Source organism: Geotrypetes seraphini, chromosome 4 (genome assembly GCF_902459505.1).
Source record: "Geotrypetes seraphini chromosome 4, aGeoSer1.1, whole genome shotgun sequence".
Taxonomy (NCBI): domain Eukaryota; kingdom Metazoa; phylum Chordata; class Amphibia; order Gymnophiona; family Dermophiidae; genus Geotrypetes; species Geotrypetes seraphini.
In genome coordinates, this window is record NC_047087.1 from 90600845 (window position 1) to 90627487 (window position 26643).

The 26643-nt window shown below is 42.5% G+C and overlaps 1 protein-coding gene across 2 annotated transcripts in view; it reads left to right on the forward strand.

Moving 5' to 3' along the window:
- IFT57 (intraflagellar transport 57) overlaps nt 1–26287 on the forward strand; it is an 84334-nt gene extending 58047 nt beyond the window's left edge. Inside the window, exons 10-11 of one of the 2 annotated variants that reach the window (XM_033943419.1) lie at nt 19192–19258; nt 25911–26287. In XM_033943419.1, the coding sequence (XP_033799310.1) occupies nt 19192–19258; nt 25911–26089 (246 nt within the window). In that variant the 3' untranslated portion in view covers nt 26090–26287. The remainder of the gene's footprint in view (nt 1–19191; nt 19259–25910) is intronic. The other variant, XM_033943420.1, reaches the window with a different exon arrangement.
- Nucleotides 26288–26643: the final 356 nt, after the last annotated feature.

Consider the following 26643-nt stretch of genomic DNA (forward strand, 5'->3'; position numbering starts at 1 on the left):
GAGAGGGCAAAACGATGGATAAATTTGGCAAGCGCCTTTATCAAAATTCAATGCTTGCAAACAGAGCCAATAATTACACCTTTCACTTCTCCTTCTACATGAAGCATCTGGTTCAACAACTCTCTTCATTACAAAAGTATCTTCCTGAACGTAAGGTCCCTCTTTTCCAACAACACATTTCCAGTCTGCTCCAACTCCGCAAATTCATGGTGCGCTCTATTTATGATTCTTTCGAGCTCACCTCTCGAGCTTCGGCCATGGCGGTTGCCATGAGACGTCTGGCCTGGCTGAGAGTTTCCGACCTCGATGTTAACCATCAAGACCGCCTGGCTAACGCACCTTGTCTTGGTGATGAACTTTTCGGAGAGTCCCTTGACTCCTTTCTCCAGGGCATAGCCAGTCTCTCACCAGCGTTACCTCTTCCTCAACCTATCGGAGGACGCCTGCAACTTTTTTTCAGCCGTTGGGAGGTCATCACGTCAGACCAGTGGGTCCTTACCATCATTCGCCACGGCTACTCTCTCAACTTCCAGACTCTTCCACCAGACAATCCTCCCGTAGAGTCTGCTTCTCACTCCTCTCAAACCCTCCTCCTTCTCAAGGAGGTTCAATACCTCCTTCTTCTCAATGCCATCGAAGAAGTCCCCCAAGACCAAAGGGGTCAGGGATTCTACTCCCGCTACTTCCTGGTACCCAAGAAGACAGGAGACCTACGTCCCATCCTTGATCTCAGGGACCTCAACAAGTGTCTGGTCAAGGAAAAGTTCAGAATGCTCTCCCTGGCCACGCTTTACCCTCTTCTCTCTCAACACGACTGGCTATGTTCCCTAGACCTCAAGGAGGCCTACACTCACATTCCAATCAGTCAGACTTCACGTCGCTACCTCCGGTTTCAGATACAGCACCATCACCACCAGTACAAAGTGCTACTCTTTGGCCTTGCATCATCGCCCAGGGTGTTCACCAAGTGCCTTATTGTGGTGGCGGCCTTCCTCAGGTCTCACAACCTCCAGGTGTTCCCCTACTTGGACGATTGGTTGGTGAAAGCACCTACGTCTCCACTTGTGCTACAAGCCACTCAACACACCATCTCTTTCCTCCATCTTCTGGGGTTCGAGATCAACTACCCCAAGTCGCATCTGCTTCCCACACAGCGACTTCAGTTCATTGGAGCAGTTCTCGACACCATGTATTTCTTCATAAAGCTAGATAAGTGATAGTATTACTTAACTAACTTGTATTTCTACATATAGATTGATAAATGATAATACTGTTTAATAACCTATAATTCTACATATAGATTGATAAATGATAATACTATTTATCTCCAAAAGAACCTACATACACTCTTAGAGCCTGATAGCTATTAATACTAGATATCCTCTAAATAACCATATATCTTTATATAGCCTGTCAAGCTGATAGTACTGTATTTCTACATAACCTCATAGATCCTGTTAAATTGATAGTACTGTTTATCTCCAAAACTACCTGACAAGCATAGACAAATTGCTACTGCCGATACTCTTATATCCCATTGATAGATCTCCTTAATCCTACTTAACACTATTAGCTCCCCATGAACCAACAATACCCTACATAATATTGATAGCCGCACACCAAGTACCTAACTCCAGACTCTCTGACTCCCTAAACAAAAATCACTATGCCTCCCAGTTTATCTACAATCACACTCCTACATTTAATATTCTTCCTACTCCTAACCAACAGAAAAGCAGAAGGATATCATACATCCTCTATCCCAACCTTAACAAAATCCCATAGATTCCCTCCACCTACCAGAAAACTATACTCGCCCAGAAACTTGATAGACTGCTCCTCACTCAACCATATCAGCATACCAACCAACTGGAGAAATAGACCAACCCTAAAACCAAAATCGATAAACCACAACTATCACCCACTAACCAAAGAAAATCTCCTCCACCCAAACCGCTCACCCACTCCCCAAACACTTAACACTACATTATCCTGTGCATATATGAACATCAGATCAATAAGCATAAAAGCAGACCTTATTAAGGACTGGATAATTAAAAAACAACTAAGCTGCTTATTCCTATCCGAAACCTGGTTAACCTCAGAATCCGATCCCTCCATCACAGAACTCTGCCCAATGGGTTATAATATTGAATTAATCTGCAGGAAAAAAAAACGTGGTGGAGGCCTAGCCATCATACTCAAAAACAACATCAATATAAAGACCCTAGACAAACACTCCACTCCCCACCTAGATCTCCTAGCCTGTCAACTATCCGACGATTCTCTCATAGAAACTCTAACATGCATCCTCTGTTACTCAACACCAAGAAAATGGAATGACAACAAACAAGCGCTTGAAGAATTTATTTACCAGAACTCCCTAACATCACCTCATAACCTTCTCCTAGGAGACATAAACCTCCATCTAGAAGATCACACCTCAAAACAAGTAATAAATTTACTCTCATATCTCAATGCACTAAACTACCAGATCCTCAATCCCCAATCCACACACGAAAAAGGACACCAATTAGATCTTGCTGCTTATATGACCCAACATCCTCACAAACCCAAAATCAATATCTCTAATGGGCATGGCACCCCTCCCTTTGGTCAGATCACTATAAATACACCTTTGACATCAACTGGCCTCAAAGCATTAACAAACAACCTCCAATAAAAACCTCCTTCAAAACACGCCAAAAAATCGAACCCTCCATATTCTGGGATAAAGCAGACCACGCCACTACCAACATAGCTCCCAACGAATTTATATCCCAATGGAGATCCATAAGCAAAACCATTCTAAATGAGCTAGCCCCAGAAAAACTAAAATTCAAAATATGCAGACCTTCTGATAAATGGTTCGACACCGAACTTCTCCAATCTAAAAAGCTCTGCAGACAACTAGAAAGAGTCTGGAAAAAAAACAAGAGTTTAGAACACACTAAAACTGCATGGAGATACCAAATTAATCAATACAAAACCAAACTCAAGGAAAAACGAAAAGCCTACTACTCCAAAATGATAGGCAAAAAAACCCCAGACATAAAAAAGCTATTTAATCTAGTAAAGAACCTCACAGATACCAAAACTTACCTCTCCACCTAAGGTATCAACCCACCAACAGCCATCCACCTAGCAGACCATTTCAAAAACAAGATCACCAATATCAGATCTACATTCATCAACACACACACCCATCTAGAAAAGATAACAACAAACCCATCAACTAGCGAAGCCATCGTAGCAGACAGAAGCTGGTCCGATTTCCCAATTCTAGTCTGGTCGGATATGAACCGACTCTACAATAAATACAGCCATGCTTCCAGTGACCTAAATAATTGCCCCACCTACATATTATCAAACGCCTCCACTACATTCAAAACCAACTTCATGCTATGGATTCAAACCACATTGACAGAAGGCCAATTCCCACAGGACCTAGGAGAGATCTTAATCACTCCAATCATAAAGGATCACAAAGGCCCAATAGATAGCCCCTCCAACTACAGACCTATCGCTTCAATACCATTGTATGTTAAAATAATAGAAGGCCTAGTGGCACAATACCTCACCGAATATCTGGAAAAACATAACCTACTCCACCCCTCACAATCAGGATTCCGAACTAACCATAGCACAGAAACACTACTTGTCACATTACTAGATACAGCCCGACAACACATCAGTAAAGGAAAAAAAAATGATATTAATACAATTAGACCTCTCTGCAGCATTTGACCTAGTTGACCACACCTTACTACTACAAATTCTCGACGCCATAGGAATCTCAGGCAAGGTCTACAAATGGTTTCAGGGGTTCCTCAAATCTAGAACCTACAGGGTAAAATACAATGATATAAAATCAGAACCATGGACAAATCCCTGCGGAGTTCCACAAGGATCACCTCTCTCACCTACGCTCTTCAACCTCTTTATCTCCTCCCTAGGAGCCACTTTAGATACCCTAGATGTCACATCTTTCAGCTATGCTGATGACATCACCATAATCCTCCCCTTCGACCCATCAGAGACCACCACCACAACAAAGCTAGAAACAACCTTAGACACAGTAGAAAAATGGATGATGGATCACAAACTAAAACTAAATTCTGAAAAAACAAAATTCCTTTTGCTCGAAAAAGCCCAAACTCCTACCATCACTGAACTGAAAATCAAAAATACCAAATACCCAATACAACCCGAACTAAAACTCCTAGGAGTTACGATAGACAGATGTTGCACAATGCAGCCCCAGATCAACAAAACAACCCAGAAAGCTTTTCTAACCATGAGAAATCTCCGTAAAATCAGAAAATTCTTTGACCAAGCACAATTTAGACTAATCGTCCAATCCCTAGTCTTAGGTCTACTGGATTATTGCAACTCCCTATATCTTCCTTGTCCAGCCACTATGATAAAACAACTCCAGACCATACAAAACACCGCCCTCAGATTGATCTACTCACTCAAAAAATATGATCACATAACAACTGCCTTCTTAGACTCTCACTGGCTACCCATACAAGCACGAATCCAATTCAAATTCTACTGCCTGATATTCAAAGCATTACACGGCTCTTCCCCCTCCTATCTAAACAACCGCTTAAACCAAATCTCCACCTCAAGACACAGAAGAACCTCGAACCCTTTCGCCTTCCCCCCACTCAAAGGCACACATCGCAAGAAAATGTTTGACAACCTTCTGGCAACACAAGCAGCAAAAATCAACCATTCCATCTCCAATCTTATGACAATATCAGACAACTTCAAAACATTCAGAAAAGAAATCAAAACCCTGCTTTTCAAAAAATTCATCCAAATATCTTAACCCCTCCTCTTTTACCTCCAGAAGATTCACCTACCTTCAGATAACCTTCCCCCAAATTACCCACCTTAACACCGTCCAATTAAAAAATACCATAAATAGATTGTAACCTACCCTCTCTAACTGCATTCCATATGTATTTTTCATACAGTTCTTCACTGTCAGTTTAATTTCCATCCTATAAATTCACATAGAATTTTTCTTTTCTCAACCATCTTTATTTTCTCTTCTTTATTAATTTCCAGGTACTTTAGTTAGATTGTGAGCCTTCGGGACAGTAAGGGAATTTTTAAGTACCTTCTTACTTCTCATTTATAATCTTAATGTATATTTTCTTCAAACCGCTTAGAACCTAACGGATGTAGCGGTATATAAGAAATAAATTACATTACATTACACTCTGATGAGGGCGTTTCTCCCCTCCGACCGTCAACAGACCCTGCTCCATCTTTGCCGCCAGGTGCTCCTTCATCACTCCATCCCTGCTCGGCAGATGATGGTCCTCCTGGGCCACATGGCTTCCACGGTCCATGTGCTCCCTCTGGCACGACTCCACCTCAGAACACCTCAGTGGGCTCTAGCCAACCAATGGTCTCAGACCACGGACCTTCTTTCTCATCCCATCTGTGTGACATCGTCTCTTCAGCGATCTCTTCAATGGTGGTTGAACTCCTCCAATCTTTCCAGGGGTCTGCTTTTTCATCTACCCCCTCACTCCATGGTCATCACCACGGATGCCTCCCCCTACACATGGGGAGCCCACCTGGGAGAACTTCGCACACAGGGTCTCTGTACCCCTCAGGAACGTCAACATCATATCAACTTCCTGGAACTCAGGGCCATGTTCTATGCACTCAAAGCTTTCCAACACCTTCTCTACCCTCAGGTTCTTCTCCTGTGCACAGACAACCAAGTCGCCATGTATTACATAAACAAGCAAGGCGGCACCGGTTCTCCCCTCCTCTGTCAGGAGGCCATCCGCATCTGGACCTGGGCCACGGCCCGCAATCTCTTCCTCAAGGCTGTCTACATCCAGGGCGAACAGAACTCCCTGGCCGACAATCTCAGCCGCATCCTTCAACCTCACGAGTGGACTCTGGATCCGACCACACTCCACTCCATCTTCGATCGGTGGGGCACTCCTCAGGTGGACCTCTTTGCAGCTCCTCACAACCATCAACTGCCCCTTTTCTGTTCCAGACTCTCCTCTCCTCATCGTCTGGCCCCGGATGCGTTCCTGCTCAACTGGACGGGTCGGTTTCTCTATGCCTTCCCTCCACTTCCTCTGATGTTGCGGACGTTGTTCAAACTCCGCAGAGACAATGCCACCATGATTCTCATCGCTCCTCGGTGGCCTCGCAAACACTGGTTCTCTCTCCTGCTCCAGCTCAGCTCCAGGGAGCCCATTCCTCTTCCTGTGTTTCCTACTCTACTTACGCAGCAGCATCAGTCTCTACTACATCCCAATCTGTCCTCGCTCCACCTGACAGCTTGGTTTCTCTCGGGCTGACCTCTCCACAGAATCTGTCTCAGCCTGTCCGTCGCATTTTGGATGCCTCCAGGAAACCGGCCACCCTCCAATGTTACCATCAGAAGTGGACCAGGTTCTCCTCTTGGTGTCTACTGCATCACCACGATCCCACCTCATTGACGGTGGAACCTGTACTGGACTATTTGCTCTCTCTGTCCGACGCTGGCCTCAAGTCTACCTCCATCAGAGTCCACCTCAGTGCCATCACTGCGTTTCATGAGCCTATCCTCGGAAAACCTCTTACGGCTCATCCCCTGGTTTCCCGGTTCATGAGAGGCCTCTTCAATGTCAAACCACCTCTGAAGCCTCCTCCAGTCGTCTGGGACCTGAATGTGGTTTTGTCAACCCTCATGAAACCTCCGTTTGAGCCTCTTGCCACTACTTCACTCAAATTTCTGACATGGAAGATGCTTTTCCTCATTGCCATCACCTCTGCTAGGAGGGTTAGTGAGCTGCATGCACTGGTTGCCGACCCACCTTTCACTGTTTTTCACCATGACAAGGTGGTTCTGCGCACCCATCCTAAGTTCCTTCCCAAGGTGGTCTCGGACTTTCACCTCAACCAGTCCATTGTTTTGCCTGTCTTTTTTCCCAAACCCCACTCTCATCCTGGGGAACAGGCGCTGCATACGCTGGACTGTAAGCGTGCCCTTGCTTACTATCTTGATCGCACCAGGGCTCACCGCTCATCCCCTCAGCTCTTTCTATCTTTCGACCCTAACCGTTTAGGTCGCCCTGTCTCTAAACGGACGCTTTCTAACTGGCTTGCTGCCTGCATTGCTTTCTGTTATGCTCGGGCCGGTCTCTCACTGGAAGGTGCTGTCACGGCCCACAGAGTCAGAGCTATGGCTGCTTCTGTGGCTTTCCTCCGTTCCACGCCCATTGAGGAAATCTGCAAGGCTGCGACTTGGTCCTCAGTTCACACGTTCACTACTCACTACTGTCTGGATGCCTTCTCCAGACGGGATGGACTCTTCGGCCAATCTGTGTTACAAAATTTATTTTCCTAATGGCCAACCATCCCTCCTCCCCCTCTGTTAGCTTGGAGGTCACCCATACGTTAAGAATATGCTGCCTGCTTGTCCTGGGATAAAGCACAGTTACTTACCGTAACAGGTGTTATCCAGGGACAGCAGGCAGATATTCTTAGGACCCGCCCTCCTCCCCGGGTTGGCTTCTTAGCTGGCTTATCTTAACTGGGGATCACGCTCTCCTCCGTCGAGCGGGAAGGCACCCGTGCATGCGCGGTGCAGTCAACTAGAACTTTCTAGTTAAAAGTGTCCGTACCGGGGCTCCGTCGGTGACGTCACCCATACGTTAAGAATATCTGCCTGCTGTCCCTGGATAACACCTGTTACGGTAAGTAACTGTGCTTTATCAAATCTCCAAACAGATCTACTGTACTCCTGTTGATCTAAATGAAGTTCAATCCATATACCTCCATGATCAGATAAAATAATTGGGTCTATGGAAGCTTTAATCACCTGCTGAACTATTTGAATTGAGACAAAAATATAATCAATTCTTGAAAAAGACTTATGAACATGTGAACAAAAGGAAAATTCCTGATCATTAAAATGAAGTATATGCCAAATATCTTTTAAATCACATGAATGAACCAAATTATCTAATCCTAATGATTTTATATTTTTACATGTTTTTTTATCCATTTATGGATCCATAACAGCGTTAAAATCTCCAGCTACAACTATTTTAGAAGCAGCCAGTGGGAGTAGCAATTGTTGCAATGTTTTAAAAAATTCATTTTGATTCGAATTAGGAGCATACACATTGAACAAAGCCAGGGTATTATTTCCCATACTCATATCCACATGCACCCATATACCCAAAGGATCTGAACCTACTAGTTGAAAATTGGCTGTATATTTCTTATTAATAAGAATAGCTACCCCTGCTTTTTTTTCTAACAGCTGGGGCAAAAAAACATTGTTTCACCCAACCCCCTTCCAGCTTTTTTGATTCTGCAATAGACAGATGAGTCTCTTGTATATAGTAAATATCAGTATTCTGTTTTTTCAAGTAGGCAAGTGTTTTTTCCTTTTAATCTGATGATTGAGGCCATTGACATTCAGTGAGAAAATTTTAAACGCCATCATAAGCTTTATAATCAAGATACTTAATCAAAATCAAATAACTAAACAAATTCCTAAACTCATGAACAGACACCATTTTACTTAATTTAGGTCCTTGAGCCTGGACCTTACCCCTTTTAAACCCCCCTTCCACCCACCCTAACCCCCCATACTAGTGAGAAAAGTGAAAACTTGAAAACACACATATTAGATCAGGTAAAGAGAATTCCCCCGATAGAGAAATCATTGACATTTGTCCTATAAATAATAAGTTACATTAATAAAAAAATATATAAATATTTAAATTCTTTATTCATTTTAAAAATCTTTCATCAAGTGTACAATAATCATAATAAGCACAATAAATCAAGGCACTTGCATGTCTTATCATTATAATCTAAACATATAAATGTAACCCTCTCCCCACCCTCCCTCAGAGCCCTTCATTCATATAAAGAAATCTATATTTGTATCCCTCTCCCCTCCTATTACTATATGATGTCTGATTAATAGGAAAATGGCATTTAATCATGACAAAAAGACATTAATGGCTCCCAAATTTTAATAAAATTATTATAATTTCCATTTTGTATCGCTATTGATCTTTCCATTCTATATATGTGGCATACTGAATTCCACCAACAATTAAAGTTTAACCTAGTATGATCTTTCCAGTTATTAGTAATATGTTGGATGGCAACTCCAGTCATGATCATTAAAAGTTTATTATTACTCGATGATATCTGACTCTTTTTTCTCATGTACATTCCAAATATTACAGTATCATAAGATAACGCTACAAGGTTTTCCAATAAACAATTTATTTGATCCCAGATTGAGTTCCAAAAGGCTAAGATATGGGGACAGTAGAATAAAAGATGATCCAAAGTCCCTACCTCCGACTTACAATGCCAGCATCTATTGGACAAGGTACTATTTAACTTTTGTAATCTAACTGGGGTCCAAAAAGCTCTATGTAACAAAAAAACCAAGTTTGTCTCATAGACACTGACATTGTACATCTCATTCTCCAAGACCAAATTTGTGGCCATTGAGATGCTGAAATCTGATGTTTAATCTCAATGCTCCAAATATCCCTCAGACTATTTTTAGGTTTTTTTTTAACCAATTTGCTAATAGATTTATACCACTGTGCAGCCTGCTGACCCAGAAAGTCCACCTGAAAACATAAGAAGTCCAAACTGGACTGAGTATTAAGATTTTTCCAGTTAGGGAACCCAGCCTGAATGGCCTGCTTCAATTGCAACCAGCAAAATATATAAATAAATTAATCCCTTAGGAATATAACCCCAGTAAAGAAATCAAATCCCCCTATAAATAAATTATGATAATTAATTATGTCTCATATTTATAAATAATCCTCAAAAACTTTTCATCATATATTATATCAAAATGAACACTCATATTACATAAATACTAAACATATAATAAATGAGTAAAGAAATTAATATCATACTCAAATATTAGCTTGTAAGACAGCAATAAAATTGATCAGAAATATTACCAAAAAAATAAACTTCCTAACCAAAAAGATTCTAATCTTAAATGTTAAATCGCTTTTATATAATGTTATATCAACATAAGTTATAATAATTATGCATCTTGAAAAGTTATAATTAATATAAAAATAAAACCCAAGTTAATGTGGAAAGATATATAATTTACATATTTTTTGTGAAAGTGTAGTATATTATAATATTATTGTATTTCACATATCCGAGTTTCTTTTGCTATATACTTAGGAAAGATATATAATTGACCATATCCTTCAGAAGTGATAAAGATAGGACACTCAATTCAAAGCAGAAAATGACATGAACCTTAACTGTACTTCAGTTAATCATGTCTAAAAAAAACTATAACTCATATTAATTATCAGATACATTGGTAAAACATACCTTGTTATATATTTAATTCCACATTTATACTAAGAGAATAATATAATCAAACATGAATAAATTCATAACATTTCATTACGTTTGTTCATAAATCTGTTGTCACGGTAACAATTCCTAACACCCATAGAAGCGAACACTATTTAGAACGTTCTCCCCCATGAGCTGTTAAGCTTTTAAAATTAAATGCTTTAAACTTCAAATCAAATTTATATTATTAACCCCATAAATAAGATTAAATGATTTAACTCATCTCCTGATTTAACTCATCTCCTGAATAAAAATATATCAAACAACCAAAAAAAAGAGTATTTATGAATTCATAGGTTCTTCCAATTGCTGTAAGAATTCATGCAGATCACCCTTGAAATTAGTAGTTTTATTTCTGTAGGTCACCCTCATAATCGCCAGGTAAATCAAACCATATTTTGCTCCTATGCTTCTCAGCTGCAATCTTAAATCAAGAAAGCTCTTCCTTTTAGCTGCAGTGGCCGGTACAAAGTCTGGCACAACGTAGATACGAGAGTCCTGAAACTTTAAATTCTTGTTCTCTTTAGCCAGGCAACATAACTCCAATACTTTCTGATGCCTTAAGAGTTTAAAGATTACTCGACGCGGCCCTTTTTGATTTTCAATCCTCCTTGAAGGTATCCTTTTGGCTCTTTCAATTTCAAGAGGATACTTTGATTTAATTGGCAGGATTTTAGGGAGGAGGTTCTCTAAGATGGAAGTCATATTGTTTTTCTCTGCCCCTTCCGGAAGCCCTAATAATCTCAAGTTACTCCTTCTCTCCCTATTACAGAAATCCTCCAGCATCTGAGTAAGTACTTCAATCTTCTTATGATCAGGCTTCATTTGAATTACCTCTGTTTCAACTGTCACCATTCTGTGTTCCAGGTTCAGCATTTTGTTTTCAGCTATTTCCATTTTCTTATTAAGAATAGCGATGTTTTCTTTCACCTCCTGGATCTTTTTAGAGTTATCAGATACAATTTCTATAATAGCTCGCAACTCTAGAAGGATTTCATTATTATCCAGGTTATCCTTCGATGTTAAGTTTTTCGAGGGGATCACTGGCTCAGGTTTCGCTCATTTTGCACTTCCCGTTGCGATAAAAGCTGAATCAGCCTTAATTTGCTTAACGGACGCCATAGGTTAACAGAGCCTCCCTTTTAAGTCGGAAAAAATCAGCTTTTGTAACCTATTAAATCTTTAAAAAGATCTATCAGGACGGAGCTCACCGTTTACCCGACCGTGCTCATGTGCCTCCAAGCCACGCCCCCAGGTTAGAAGATATTTCAACACATTACAGCACAAAGAAAGATAAAATTTGCTATTCTATTAACAGGACTTTTGATCTGGTCGAACGTGAGTTGTTGCTCTGTCATTACAAGGAGATTGAAATAGTAGGAAGAATGTTGGATTGGGTTAAATCTTTTGTGCAAGAGTGAAGGGCTCACAAAGTTGTCAGTCAGAGGAATAATTTTGTCTCATTCCTCTGTGTACTGCAATACTATTACTTTTCAGTTTGTGTTTGAGTGATGTCCAACTGTTTATTACTTCTGCAATAAAGAGAAAATAGCACGGATTAAGCTAAATAGATGGTTATTGAAGAGTAATTGATGTTAGGTTAACGTTTTGTCCTCAGTATGCAGTATAGGAGGAGAAAATATAGGAGAGGAAAGATATCAAGTTAATCTACTTGGTTTGGAGTGATGACTAGAAAGATTGGAATGATATCTGGACCAGAGGTTAGTGGAGGATGATTAAATGGCAATATACTGTTCTGCATATGTAAAATGAGAATTGCGCAATAATTATGACCTCTTTGCAACCAGCTAGGTTCTGTCGGCACTATTGCAACTGTCGGCACTATTCCCTCTAAGCTGAGTGGGAGTCCTACATCTCAGTGTGTATGTGGGGAATACTGATTCTATATTGTGTTTTATCCCAGGACAAGCAGGCAGCATATTCTTGACTGATGGGTGACGGCACCGACGGAGCACCGGTACGGACAATTTTAGAGTGATTGCACTCTAAGAACTTGGAAAGTTCTAGTAGGCCGCACCGCGCACGCGCGAGTGCCTTCCCGCCTGACAGAGGCGCGCGGTCCCCAGTTTCTTAGTTTCCGCGGAGCTAAGAAGATGCACTTTCAACGGCTGTTGAAAACTTTTTCCTCATTCGCCTTCCCGCTCGCGTAAACCTTTCTGGAAATTGTATTCCCTTTTTTTCTTATTTTCTTATTTAAAAAAGAAAAAAGAATTTTCTTTTTTTCTTCTTTTTTCGGTTTTGCCCCGGCGGGGCCTGCTGCCACCATCGAGGCCTCGGCCTTTGATTTGGCAGAAGCCGTTTTTACGTTCATGCCCCCCAACCCGGGTTTAAGAAGTGCCAGCGGTGCGCGAAGCCCATTTCTCTCACCGACCCGCACAACTGGTGCTTACAGTGCCTGGGTTCTGACCATCGGGCGTCCACCTGCACCCGCTGTGCCACTCTAAAAAAGAGAACCTTAAAAAACCGACAGATCCAGCAGCAGTTATTGTTTGGTACCGATATGTCGGATTCGACGGCACCGGCCCCGACATCGGCCCCGACGCAGTCGGCACCTACCTCGTCGACACCGCGCCGGCATCGCATCCTCCAGGTAAGCCGGCTAAGAAGCCTTCCCTGCTAGAGCGTCCTCCTGTCTCAGTAGCAGCGAGCCCAGTCCTGCCGACCTCGAGGCGCCCACGGAAGCGCTCCGCACCAATTGAGGTGAGCCCCTCGACCTCGGGTTCCTCTTCGGAGTGAAGAGCGGCACCGAAGGTACCGCAGAAGAAAAAAGCGGTGCCGGTGCCTTCGCTGGATGAGCGAATTGCCGCCATCCTGCAGGTGCAGCTCAAGAAGCAATTACAGCAGCTCCTTCCTGCTCTTTTGAAACCGAGCCTTTCAGTCCCGGTCCGGTCTGAGCCACCGGTACCGGCAGTGGAGCAACCTCTTTTATCTGCATCCACTGTGTCGGTACCGGTACATTCGGCTTCGTCGGTATCCATGCCGATCTTAGCGCCGGAACCGAGGTTCTTACACCAGGCTGTGCAAACTTCGGCACCGGCACAACCCATAACATCTCCCGGTACCGTTTCCCAGAGGTCGGGTAAGTCGACACACAAAACTCGACACCTGGAACCCTCCACACCGGAGTCCCGAGACCGCAGTTTCCAAGTAAGGGATCCTGATCTGTAGGGTGACTCCGAAGAGCCTCTTCTCTCTGAGGGGGAGTGTTCATCGGCAGACGAGGATCCTTCTGTTTTAGATCCGTCCTCTAAGCCTGATGCAACCTCTTTCACCTCTTTTCTCAAAGAGATGTGTGACTCTCTATTCCCTTGGAGGCTGAATCCAAAAAATCCAAGGCGTTTCTCGATGCACTGGATTTTGAACAGCCTCCAAGGGAATTTCTAAAATTGCCTCTCCATGATATATTAAGAGAGACTTTTTACAAAAATCTGGAGACGCCTTTGACCATCCCAGGAGCCCCTCACAAACTGGACTCCTTATATAAGGTCATCCCCAATCCTGGCTTTGACAAACCACAAATCCCTCATGAGTCTCTCTTGGTGGAATCCACTTTAAAGAAATCCACGGGAGCTAGTATGTACGCCTCGGTCCCTCCTGGCAGAGAAGGTAAGGCCATGGATAAGTTTGGCAAGAGGTTGTATCAGAATGCGATGCTAGCTAATAGATCAGTGAATTATGCTTTCCATTTTTCATTCTATCTTAAACATCTCATTCAGAATTTGTCAGCTTTTGAAAAGTACCTCCCTGACCACAAAAGATCTGCCTTTCGCCAAACTTCTTCATCACTTTTACAACTTCGTAAATTCATGGTCAGGTCGATCTATGACACCTTTGAGCTGACCTCTCGAGCCACGGCTATGTCGGTGGCCATGCGTCGTCTGGCATGGCTCAGGGTTTCAGAACTTGATGTCAATCATCAAGATCGACTGGCTAATGCGCCTTGCCTGGGTGATGAGCTGTTTGAAGAATCCATGGACTCCACTACCCAAAAGCTCTCAGCTCATGAGACTAGGTGGGATACTCTCCTCAAAACAAAAAAGAAGACCCCACCTACCAGGCCTTTTCGGCAGCAATCAGCCTACCAACGCCGATTTGTGGCTTGTCCTTTGCCACCGGCCTCTCAACAGCCCCGGCGTCAGCAGCAACAACAGAGGCAAAACCCTAGACCAGCACAACAGCAACAACAGGTGAAGCCTCCTCCTCCACAAAAGTCCTCCCAACCCTTTTGACTTGGTTCTCCAGGACATAGCCAGTATTCTACCATCTGCCCATCTTCCACAGCCTATAGGAGGACGCCTTGCTCATTATATAAGCCGTTGGGAAAATATCACCTCGGATCCGTTGGTCCTCAACATCATCCGCCATGGCTACTCTCTCAACTTTCAGACTCTGCCTACCCAAAGTCTGCCAAAAGAGTCTGCTTTGAACACTCGTCAGTCTTCCCTCCTTCTTCAAGAGGTTCAATCCCTCCTCCTTCTGAACGCCATAGAGGAGGTTCCTCTAGATCAGCAGGGACAGGGATTCTACTCTCGTTATTTTCTAGTCCCCAAAAAAACAGTAGATCTCAGACCCATCCTAGATCTTCGCAATCTCAACAAATGCTTGGTCAAAGAGAAATTCAGAATGCTTTCTCTGGCCACTCTTTACCCTCTTCTCAATCAGGGCGACTGGCTATGCTCCCTCGATCTCAAAGAGGCATATACTCACATACCGGTCAATCTGGCCTCCAGACAGTTCCTCCGCTTCATGATCCATCATTGTCATTACCAATACAAGGTGCTGCCCTTCGGTCTTGCCTCCTCTCCAAGAGTATTCACCAAATGTCTGATTGTGGTGGCTGCCTTTCTATGCCCTCACCACCTTCAAGTCTTTCCTTACCTGGAAGATTGGTTAATCAAGGCCAATTCATCTCAGATGGTACTTCTGGCCACCAACCAAACCATCCTGTTTCTACGACTTCTGGGGTTCGAGATCAATCTACCCAAATCTCATCTCATCCCCACTCAGAGACTTCAATTCATTGGAGCGGTGCTGGACACAGTCCTCATGAGAGCGTTCCTGCCGTCCAACCGTCTTCAAACTCTTCAGTCTCTATGTCAGCAGGTACTTCCACAACGTTCCATCTCTGCCAAGCAAATGATGATACTCTTGGGTCACATGGCCTCCACAGTTCATGTCACACCCTTCGCACGTCTTCACCTGCGTACTCCTCAATGGACCCTAGATACTCAGTGGTCCCAAGCGACGGATCCCTGCTCACGACACATATCTGTGACATCGTCTCTTCGTCAGTCTCTGCAATGGTGGTTGATATCCTCAAATCTATCCAGAGGTCTTCTGTTCCATCTACCTCCTCATCAACTTATCATCACCACCGACGCCTCCCCTTACGCCTGGGGAGCACATTTGAACGAATTCCAAACTCAAGGTCTTTGGACAGCCCAGGAAATGAAACATCACATCAATTTCCTGGAACTCAGAGCGATGTTTTATGCCCTCAAGGCCTTCCAACATCTTCTCTTTCCTCAAGTCCTCCTGCTGTGCACAGACAATCAAGTTGCAATGTATTACATCAACAAGCAGGGTGGGACAGGCTCTCGCCTCTTGTGCCAGGAAGCCCTGAAGATTTGGGCTTGGGCCACAGATCACCAACTCTTCCTGAAGGCGATCTACATTCAGGGAGAACAGAATTCCTTGGCGGACAAACTCAGCAGAATTCTCCAGCCTCATGAGTGGACTCTCGATCCTTTAACTCTACAGTCCATCTTCGCTCAATGGGGCACTCCTCAGATAGACCTCTTTGCAGCTCCTCACAATCACCAGCTGCCCCTCTTCTGCTCCAGACTCTACTCTCCTCACCATCTGGCAGCGGATGCATTTCTCCTGGATTGGTCCAATCTGTTCCTGTATGCTTTCCCTCCACTACCTCTCATGTTACGAACCTTGTTCAAGCTCAAGAGGGAACAGGCCACCATGATTCTCATCGCTCCACGATGGCCCAGGCAACATTGGTTCTCCCTTCTACTTCAACTCAGTTCCAGGGAGCCTATTCTTCTTCCATTGTTTCCTTCTCTGCTTACACAGCATCAGGAGACCCTTCTGCATCCCAACCTCCAGTCTCTGCACCTGACAGCTTGGTATCTCTTGGGCTGACTTCGAATGATACTCTGTTGTCTCAGCCCGTTCGTTCTATTCTGGATGCCTCCAGGAAATCTGCAACTCTGCAATGTTACCATCAGAAGTGGACAAGATTTTCTTCCTGGTGTCTTCTTCATCATCATAATCCTACGTCCCTTGCAGTGGAGACTTTGTTGGATTACCTTCTTTCTTTGTCTGACTCTAGGATCAAGTCTACTTCCATCAGAGTCCACCTCAGTGCTATTGCTGCTTTTCATGAGCCAGTTCATGGGAAACTCCTTTCAGCTCATCCCTTGGTTTCCAGATTCATGCGGGGTCTTTTCAATGTGAAACCACCTCTTAAAGCACCCCCTGTAATCTGGGATCTCAATGTGGTTCTCTCCGCCTTAATGAAGCTTCCATTTGAACCTTTGGCTACGACTCCTTTCAAGTTTCTCACTTGGAAAGTGGTCTTCCTTATTGCTCTAACCTCTGCCAGGAGGGTCAGTGAGCTACATGCACTAGTTGCGGATCCACCTTTTACAATCTTTCATCATGACAAGGTGGTTCTGCGTACACATCCAAAGTTTCTCCCTAAGGTTGTCTCTGAATTCCATCTCAACCAATCCATTGTTCTGCTTGTCTTCTTTCCGAAACCTCACTCTCATTCTGGAGAACAGGCTCTGTATACTTTGGACTGTAAGCGGGCTCTAGCTTACTATTTAGAGCGTACTAAGCCCCACAGATCATCTCCCCAACTTTTTCTATCCTTTGATCCGAATAAATTGGGACGTCCTGTTTCTAAACGTACGTTGTCTAATTGGCTTGCAGCGTGCATTTCATTCTGTTATGCTCAGTCCGGACTGACACTGGAAGGTTCTGTCACGGCCCATAGAGTTCGAGCTATGGCAGCATCTGTAGCTTTCCTCCGTTCCACTCCTATTGAGGAAATCTGCAAGGCTGCTACTTGGTCCTCAGTTCATACTTTTACATCTCACTATTGTCTGGATGCATTCTCCAGACGGGACGGACACTTCGGCCAATCTGTTTTGCAAAATTTGTTTTCCTAATGGCCAACCTTCCCTCCATCCCTCTTTTTTGTTAGCTTGGAGGTCACCCATCAGTCAAGAATATGCTGCCTGCTTGTCCTGGGATAAAGCACAGTTACTTACCGTAACTGGTGTTATCCAGGGACAGCAGGCAGATATTCTTGCGTCCCACCCACCTCCCCGGGTTGGCTTCTTAGCTGGCTTATCCTAACTGGGGACCGCGAGCCTCTGTCGGGCGGGAAGGCACTCGCGCGTGTGCGGTGCGGCCTACTAGAACTTTCCAAGTTCTTAGAGTGCAATCACTCTAAAATTGTCCGTACCGGGGCTCCGTCGGTGCCGTCACCCATCAGTCAAGAATATCTGCCTGCTGTCCCTGGATAACACCTGTTACGGTAAGTAACTGTGCTTTTCAGTGGCTAGGGGCAGACAGGCTCCCTGGAGTTCTGCCAAGTTTTCCTATGCCTCACTACTGAAAATATAATGGTGAAACAGCACCCCCCACTAACAGGACTGTAGGTAGAGGACTCCTGCTCAGAGGGAACCCTGGCTGTGCTCCCATTTTTAGACTATTGCAGTCAACTATTTATAAGGTTGCCAGGGTGAATACTTCATCTGAAGGTTGCGAAAAATGGTGTGGCTCAGCTGAATTTTAAGCAACCTAGATAGGTTTTAGCACAGCGTTTGCTTAAAAGTCTATACTGATTGTCAGTTTAGGCACAACATAGAGAGGAAGACAGGCAAAAATATCTGGAAAAGTTAAGAGAGGCTGGTCTAGTAGTTTGGAAAACAAAGATGCAAATGAAGAGAAAATAGCTGACATGGTAAAAAGATATAAATAGGGTGGAGTCGGTTCAGAGGAAGGCTTCTAAAATGGTTGGTGGCCTTCATCATAAGGCATTTGGTGACAGACTTAAAGATCTCAATATGTATACTTTGGAGGAAAGACATGAGAGGGGAAATGTGATAAAGATGTATAAATACCTACATGGCATAAATGCACATGAGATGAGTCATTTGAAGGGATGCTACAGAATGAGAATACATAGGATGACGTTAAGAGTTGGTAGGCTCAGGAGTAATATAAAGAAATACTTTTTTTTACAGAAAGGGTGGTAGATATGTGGAATAGTCTCCCGGTAGAGTGGAGACAAAGACTGTCTGAATTCAAACAAGCAAGGGACAGGCACATGATGGTAGGTTCAGGTCAGGTGGTAAATCAGGGCTTTTTCAGTAAGTGATTCTAGAATTTCAGCATATCCTACTGCAGACTGCGTAAAAGGCCTAGTTATGAGCAATTTCAAAAACATTTAGGGGGTGAAGGAGTGAGGGGATGCAGTGTTATGGGGTGAGGGGAATGAGAGAGGTTTAATTTTTGTCTGCTTCCTTGCTTGTTTTGTTCTTGGGGTTATTTTTCTTTTTAGTTGTTTTACTGCTTCAGTTGTCTTTCTAGAAGTTTATAAGCTGTCTGTAAGAATTTTAGATAAAATAAAAAAATTATTTATTTCCAACATTCTTTTGATTTGGAAAGAATAAAAATGAATAATTTATTCTACAAAAGAATGTAAAGCAAAATATTTCAGGTTTATTTTTTTCTTTTAAGATCACTGAAGAATTAGAAAAAGTAAAGCAGGAAATGGAAGAAAAGGGAAGTAGCATGACTGATGGAGGTAAGCAAAGGCCAAATACAAAAGATATGTGCTGTTCCTTTTTATTTAACTTTCACATCTACAAACTCCCCTCTGGAGATGGTGTGTCTGGGCTACTCTGGGGATCCCTTAGTACTGAAGATGTGTTGTGCTGTTGGAAGTCCAGGGAGGTGGTGCATTAGCCACAGTAATGTTCCCTTCCTCCCTGGACATGAGTGCATTACCACCTGTGCTGCACACAGAACAGACCAATCCCACCCAAACAAGGTATTTCAACCCTGGCCTCTCACCATGCTACAGCTTGAGCCATTGGGCTAAAGTAATAATTTTAAATCATTCATATTATACAGTCATGTGAAAAAATTAGGACACCATGAAATATTCAGTTCTTTCTTAAGAAATGTTCACATATCAATGTCAAATCTTTTTTTTTTATTTATCTCTGGAAAGAAAGTGATATAATTGCAGGTAAACAACAAAAGATTTCTCTTGATTTACTCGTGAAACAAAAGATATCCACAAAAATGTATATTCTAACTGAGGAATAAATTAGGACACCCTACACCCTAATAGTTAGTGTTACTCCCTTTGGCTGAAATAACTGCAATGAGATGCTTCTTGTAGCCATCTACCATTCTCTGACATCAGTCTGAGGAAAGTTTGGCCCACTCCTCAATGCAGAATTCTTTCAGCTGTGAGATGTTTGAGGGGTTTCTTGCATGTACAGCCCGTTTCAAATCACCCCATAGCATCTCAATGGGATTAAGATCAGGGCTTTGACTTGGCCACTCCAGGACTCTCCATTTCTTAGTTTTCAGGCAGTCCTTTGTGGATTTACTGGTATGTTTAGGGTCATTGTTGTGTTGCAGGGTCCAGTTCCGCTTCAGCTTTCATTTTCTTACAAATGGTCTCACACATTCCTCAAGCACCCTCTGATACATTGTAGAATTCATGGTGGATCTACGATGGTAAGCTGGCCAGGTTCTGCTGCAGCAAAGCATCCCTAAACCATCACACTTCCACCTCCATGCTTCACAGTTGGGTATGAGGTTCTTTTCCTGGAATGCTGTATTCGGTATACACCAAACATGTCCTTTTTTCTGGTGTCCAAATTCAATTTTAGACTCATCTATCCACAGAACACTATTCCAGAAGTCCTGGTGTTTGTCTACATTCTCTCTGGCAAACTTCAGTCTGGCCTTGATGTTTCACTTAAAGAGCAAAGATTTTCTCCTTGCACACGTCCCATGCAAGTTAAATTTGTGCAGTCTCTTTCTAATTGTAGAGGCATGCACTTTCACATCAACAGTAGCAAGAGCCTGCTGTAGGTCCCGTGATGACATTTTAGCGGTTTTGGAGACTTAGCATCTTGCGGTCTGCTCTAGGGTCAACTTGCATGGAGATCTTTTTAAATCCCTTACCAGATTTATAAACTGCTACAATCTTCTTTCTGAAGGCCTTAGACAGCTCTTTTGATCTCACCGCAGCAGTCATGAGCACACCAAACTAAATGTCTGAGATTTAAGTAGGGCAAACCTCCTTCAAAATGCTGCGTAACGATGTTCTAATCATGTGCACCTGATGTTTTTATGTAAAATTACATTGTACACCGCTTAGAAACCTGATTAAGCGGTTTAAAAAATCTTTTAATAAACTTGAAACTTGATGTGATATACTTGTGTGTGATTTGAGCCACTTTAAGTGGGAGGATATGTGAGGGTGTCCTAATTTATTCCTTAGTCAGAATACACATTTTTATGGATATTTTTGTTTCATGAGTAAATCATGTTTACCTGCAATTATATCACTTTCTTTTCCAGAGATAAATAAAAAAAAAGATTTGACATCAATATGTGAATATTTCTTAAGAAAGAACTGAATATTTCATGGGGTGTCCTAATTTTTTTTTTTTTTTTTTAAATCTTTATTCCTTTTTATTTCTTTCAACAAGTGTACAGTATTATTACAATTAATTTACATAACACACTTGGCATTCTTAAACAATATTATTATACATGTTTTTATTCCCTCCCCCATCTCCCACCCTTTTCCATATCAATAAAATATTCCTTACAAATTTATATATAATTATATATCCCTTTTTGATAATACAATTAATCTGACATGAAATCTGTCCCTCCCCCCATCCTTCTTCCTCAAACACTTTAAACATTTTATTATACCCAGTAATGCACAACAATAAATATCCCATCCTATTACATATATCATCTTATTTTTCATAACATATTTCCAATATTTTTTTCCTCCCTATCCCTCCCATCCCATCCCATTTCTATATATTATCTCCTAAGGAAAAAGAATAAACTAATAAACTAATTTTTTCACATGACTGTATATAATATATTGGTTGAGGCAAAAAAAGAATCCCCCCTTGAGTTTTTGCTCTTTTCTTAAATACCACTTTGAATTTCAATTTTATGTACTTTTTTTAGTCATCATGCTTATATATTAGTATTAAACAACATTAGGGCCCTTCAGCTTGGAAAAGAGAGGGCCGAGGGGAGATATGATTGAAGTCTACAAAATCCTGAGTGGAGTAGAACGGGTACAAGTAGATCAATTTTTCACTCCGTCAAAAATTATAAAGACTAGGGGACACTCAAAGTTACTGGGAAATACTTTTAAAACCAATAGGTGGAAATATTTTTTCACTCGGAGAATAGTTAAGCTCTGGAACACGTTGCCAGAGGTTGTGGTAAGAGGGAATAGCATAGCTGGTTTAAGAAAGGTTTGGACAATTTCCAAGAGGAAAAGACCATAGTCTGTTTGTGAGAGAGACACGGGGGAAGCCACTGCTTGCCCTGGATCAGTAGCATGGAATGTTGCTACTCTTTGGGTTTTTGCCAGGTACTGGTGACCTGGATTGGCCACCATGAGATCGGGCTAGTAGGCTTGATGGACCATTGGTCTGACCCTGTAAGGCTATTCTTATGTGATGAGCACATCTGTCCATCCCTGAGGAAGGCAGGCTTGTGCTTGATCTCCTATGTACTCCAATGTTTGTACTGGGTACAGATGGGACTTTGGGTAATTGATCACAAACCTTAGTAACTGCAGCATCTGAAAGTTCTCTGCACTGATACTTGAGCACCTTCCCTTGACATACTCTTAATCAGCTTGTCATCCAGGTAGAGAAACACAAACTTTGTCTGTGGTGGTGATGTGACTATGGCTAGGCATTTTCCCCAAATTCTAGAAATGGCGCTAGAAATGGCATGCACAAATTTGAGTATATGAATAATTTGGGTCCTGGGTGGATCGAGGGCGTTCCCACAATTTATGCAATAGGGGGGTATGGGATCCTACTTCTTGTGTCAGGAAGCAGTCAGGATGTGACAGTGGGCCACCAGCCACAGCACAGTGCTCCAAGAAACATACTTTACAGGGAAAGACAACAGTCTGGTGGACAATCTGAGCAGAGTAATACAACCACACAAGTGATCTCTCAAAACAGCTATAACCCACAAGATTTTCCAAGAGTGGGGCACCCCTTCAGTAGATCTTTTTGCCACTCATCTAGAATCCCTCAGTTCTACTCCAGACTCAGACTGTATGGCAGACCTAGTGTCTGATGCCTTCCTCCTCCATTTGGGGAAGGTTCTTCTATATGTGAAATCTTGTGTCCCTCTAATGGGAAAGGCCTTACTGAAACTCAAGCAGGACTGGGGAACCATGATATTCATTGTACCTTATTGGAAAAAGCAGATCTGGTTCCCTGTGTTCTGGAGTTGTCCTCCAAGGAGCTTTGGATGTTGTACTGCTTTCCATCTCTCCTGAATGAGGGGTCTTCTGAATCCTAATCTCCATTTCCTAGCCCTCATAGCCTGGATGTTGAGAGCATAGAATTTGCATTCTTAAAACTACCTGTGGATGTCTCCAGGATCCTGCAGGCTTCCAGGAAAGATTCCACTAAGAGGTGTTATACTTTTAAGTGGAGGAGGTTTGCTGTCTGGTAACAGGACAAGGCCTTAGATCCTCTGTCTTTTCCTACACAAAAACTGCTTGAATATTAACTTTGTAAGGGTTCACTTTAGTGCTTACCTTCATCATGAGGGAAGTAAGTCCATCTCTCTAAAGCCTTTAATTTTTTGATTCATGAGAGGTTTGCTGTTGACAAAGTCCCCTATCAAACCTCAGCTGTGTCATGAAATCTCAATATTGTCATCATCCAGCTGATGAAAGCTCCTTTTGAGCCATTTGATTCCTGTCATCTGAAGCACCTGACCTGGAATGTCTTGCTTTTGGTGGTGGTTACTTCAGCTTGTAGGGTTAGTAAGCTTAAGGCCCTAGTAGCTGATCCACCTTAAATGAGGTTTCATCATAAGCGTAGTTCTCCATATGCATCCCAAGTTCCTTCCTAAGGTGATGTTAGAGCTCCATCTTGATCAGTCAGTGGTTCTGCCAACATTCTTCCCAAAACTTCATGCCCATCCTGGTGAATGCACACTGCACTCCTTGGCCTTCTATCTAGAGTGGACTAAAACCCATAGACAATGTACTCACCTTTTGGTTTCTTTTGAAGATAAGGGCAGCCATCGGTAAACACACCTTATCCAATTTGCTAGTGGATTGCATCTCTTTCACTTACATCCAGGCTGGGATTGACTACAGGGTCATGACACAGCTCATAATATCGGAGCCATGGCTGTGTTGGTAGCCCACTTGAGGTCAGTCTCCATTGAAGAGATTTGCAAAGTTGCAACATGGTCTTCAGTTTACACATTTACATCTCGTTGGCAAAACACCTGATGCAACTTTTTAAGAGTCAGTTTGGTCGGACAGTCCTGCAGAATTTGTTCGGTGTCTAGAATACAACTCTACCTTACTAGGCCCATTTTTATTCTGTTCCTGGCCTCCCCTCCATAACAGTCTTTTTGTATAAGTTCAGGTTGATTGGTTTCTGGTTGGCCTTGTTATTGCAAGCCCCTGTTTTCCTATTCCAATTATTCCGAAAGCATCTGAAAACTTGGCTATTCTCAAAAATGTAAATCTCGCTACCCTCTTTATAATCACTAATTTTAATTTGTTTTTCCTTCCTTATATTAAAGTTCCTGTAAACTGACGAGCTCTATCTTTATGGAGAGGATGCGGTATATAAACTTAAGGTTTAGTTTAGTTTATTCCTGCTATAGGCAAGTAACTTCTCACTTTGTAAAACAGATAAAGCAAATGTATGTATTTATCACCTCTTTGTTTTCAAGAATAATACAGTACAGGCAGAATTAGGTAGCAGAGACTCTTAAAACAAACCCCAACCAAATGGTGAGAAATATAGAAAGAATCAAGGTAAACTTGTGCACTTTACAGAAAGACTCTCCAAAGTGATATCTTTGAGCTGCACATGTGCTGGGGAAATCAAAGTCAGAGCTTTCCTTAAATCATATTTCACCTCTCCAAGATACCCTCCCCCTCAAGAGATTGGCTGACAATGGACCAGGTAAAGGCCTTTTAGTCTGCAGACTATCCAAACTTTTTTAAACCTACTTTAGACATGCAAAACATGTCCAAATAGAGAATTTCTTACATTAATAGCCACAGAGATTTACCAAATATTGCACATGTGCAGCCCCTCATAGTCTGGGAGTGGAAAATAAAAATGATGCCTGAAATTTTATACAAACTCTCAACCAAAGACACCAATCTAAATGTGAGCATGTGACATAAAAAACCAGTCATAGATGAGATATGCCATTCTACCGCAATTAAATTTTTGCTTGCAACAGGCCCTTTGATAGATGACAAGGTCCCTTTTGCAAGATTAAGAAGACTGGTAAAGTGAGCAATGCTCTGTACTAGTAAACATAGTACTGTATTTTTTGCTCCATAAGATGCACTTTTTTTCTACCCAAAAGTGGGTAGAAATCTAGGTGAATCTTATACAGCGAAGATACAAAATTTGTACCCCCCGTACTGTTGTAAAACACCCCGCCGCACATTTTTAAAATACACACCCCCATCACCGCCGCACCTTTTTAAAACAAGCCAGCCCGCCGCCGTCGTCGTACCTTTTTTAAACAGCCTGGTGGTCCAGTGTATATCCCTCCTTAACTAGACGGTTCTCGTACTATTTCCCAGCCAGCGGTGCACAGATCAGGAGTGTGGAGGTCGGGAGCAAGCTTTACATGCTCCCGCGGGACTCACAAGAACTGATGCCAGCCATTCAGAAAATGGCGCAGGGCTAGGTGGGAACGCGGAAAGCTTGCTCCTGACCTGTGCGCCACTGACTGGGAAATAGTACAAGACAGCTATTTTGGGGAGGGAGGGATTTTTAAAAGTACAGGTGAGGGGTATGATTTAAAAGGTACGGGTGGGGGGGGGGGGGAGGAGGCCGGGGCCTGCCTCCCAAATTAAAAATAGGGAGGGAGGAAGGAAAGGCCGGGGCCTGCATGCCTACCTGCCTGGGAGGGGAGGGAGGGAGGCCTGCCTGCCACTAGGCCTGTGTGCCCTGTCCTGGCCTACCACTAGACCACCAGAGGGGGGACAGGGTACAGAGCCCGGCAAGGAGTTTGGAGTTGGGTGCAGAGCCTGGTAGGGAGAATTTGATTCAGAATGTCTGTTTTCTTGTTTTCCTCCTTTAAATCTAGGGTGTGTCTTATGGAGCGAAAAATACAGTATTATTGCAGAAACCTGGTTTTTTTGTGTATTTTCTTAGCTCCTTTAGTGAAGATTAAACAAGCCTTAACGAAGCTAAAACAAGAAACAATTCAGATGGATATTCGCATTGGTGTAGTGGAACATACTTTGCTGCAGTCGAAACTAAAAGAGAAATGCAACATGACCAGAGATATGCATGCCACAATTCTTCCAGAGTCCACAATTGGTGCTTATTAAGATGACTTTTTTTAGATTTCTTTATGGAGATTTATGAATTTAAACTGTATTTAATTTTAAGAATTTGTTACATATGTTGTATATAAGCCCACATTGATCAATCTAAACTTTTACATAGTTGATATGTCTGTTGTGGTTTTCTGATTGAATGGATTTTATTGCTTAAGTGCTTATTTTATTAAATATATTTTGAATAGATGTGACTTTCCAGTGCATCTGTTAAAGCTGTAATTTTCTTTAATGTGACATTAGTTTAAATATTTACTGAGTTCTACGATAGAAAAAAAAAAATCAGACTACTTTTTGCTTCATTTGCTCTTAACCACTGAGAACACATGTAGAAAAAGTAAGTTTTAAAACCATTAGCATGTAACTTCTTCTGCTGAAGCATCAATTAAGCATTGTACATACCCTGCATTATCTTATTTCATGCTGTAAAAATACATTCTGGTCTATTCATCAACTTTTTAAAATCCAAAATAACAAAAAAAGCTTGTCTTTGAGGACAAGCAGAGTAACAAGCCTGAGGACAAGCAGAGTAACAAGCCCTCATA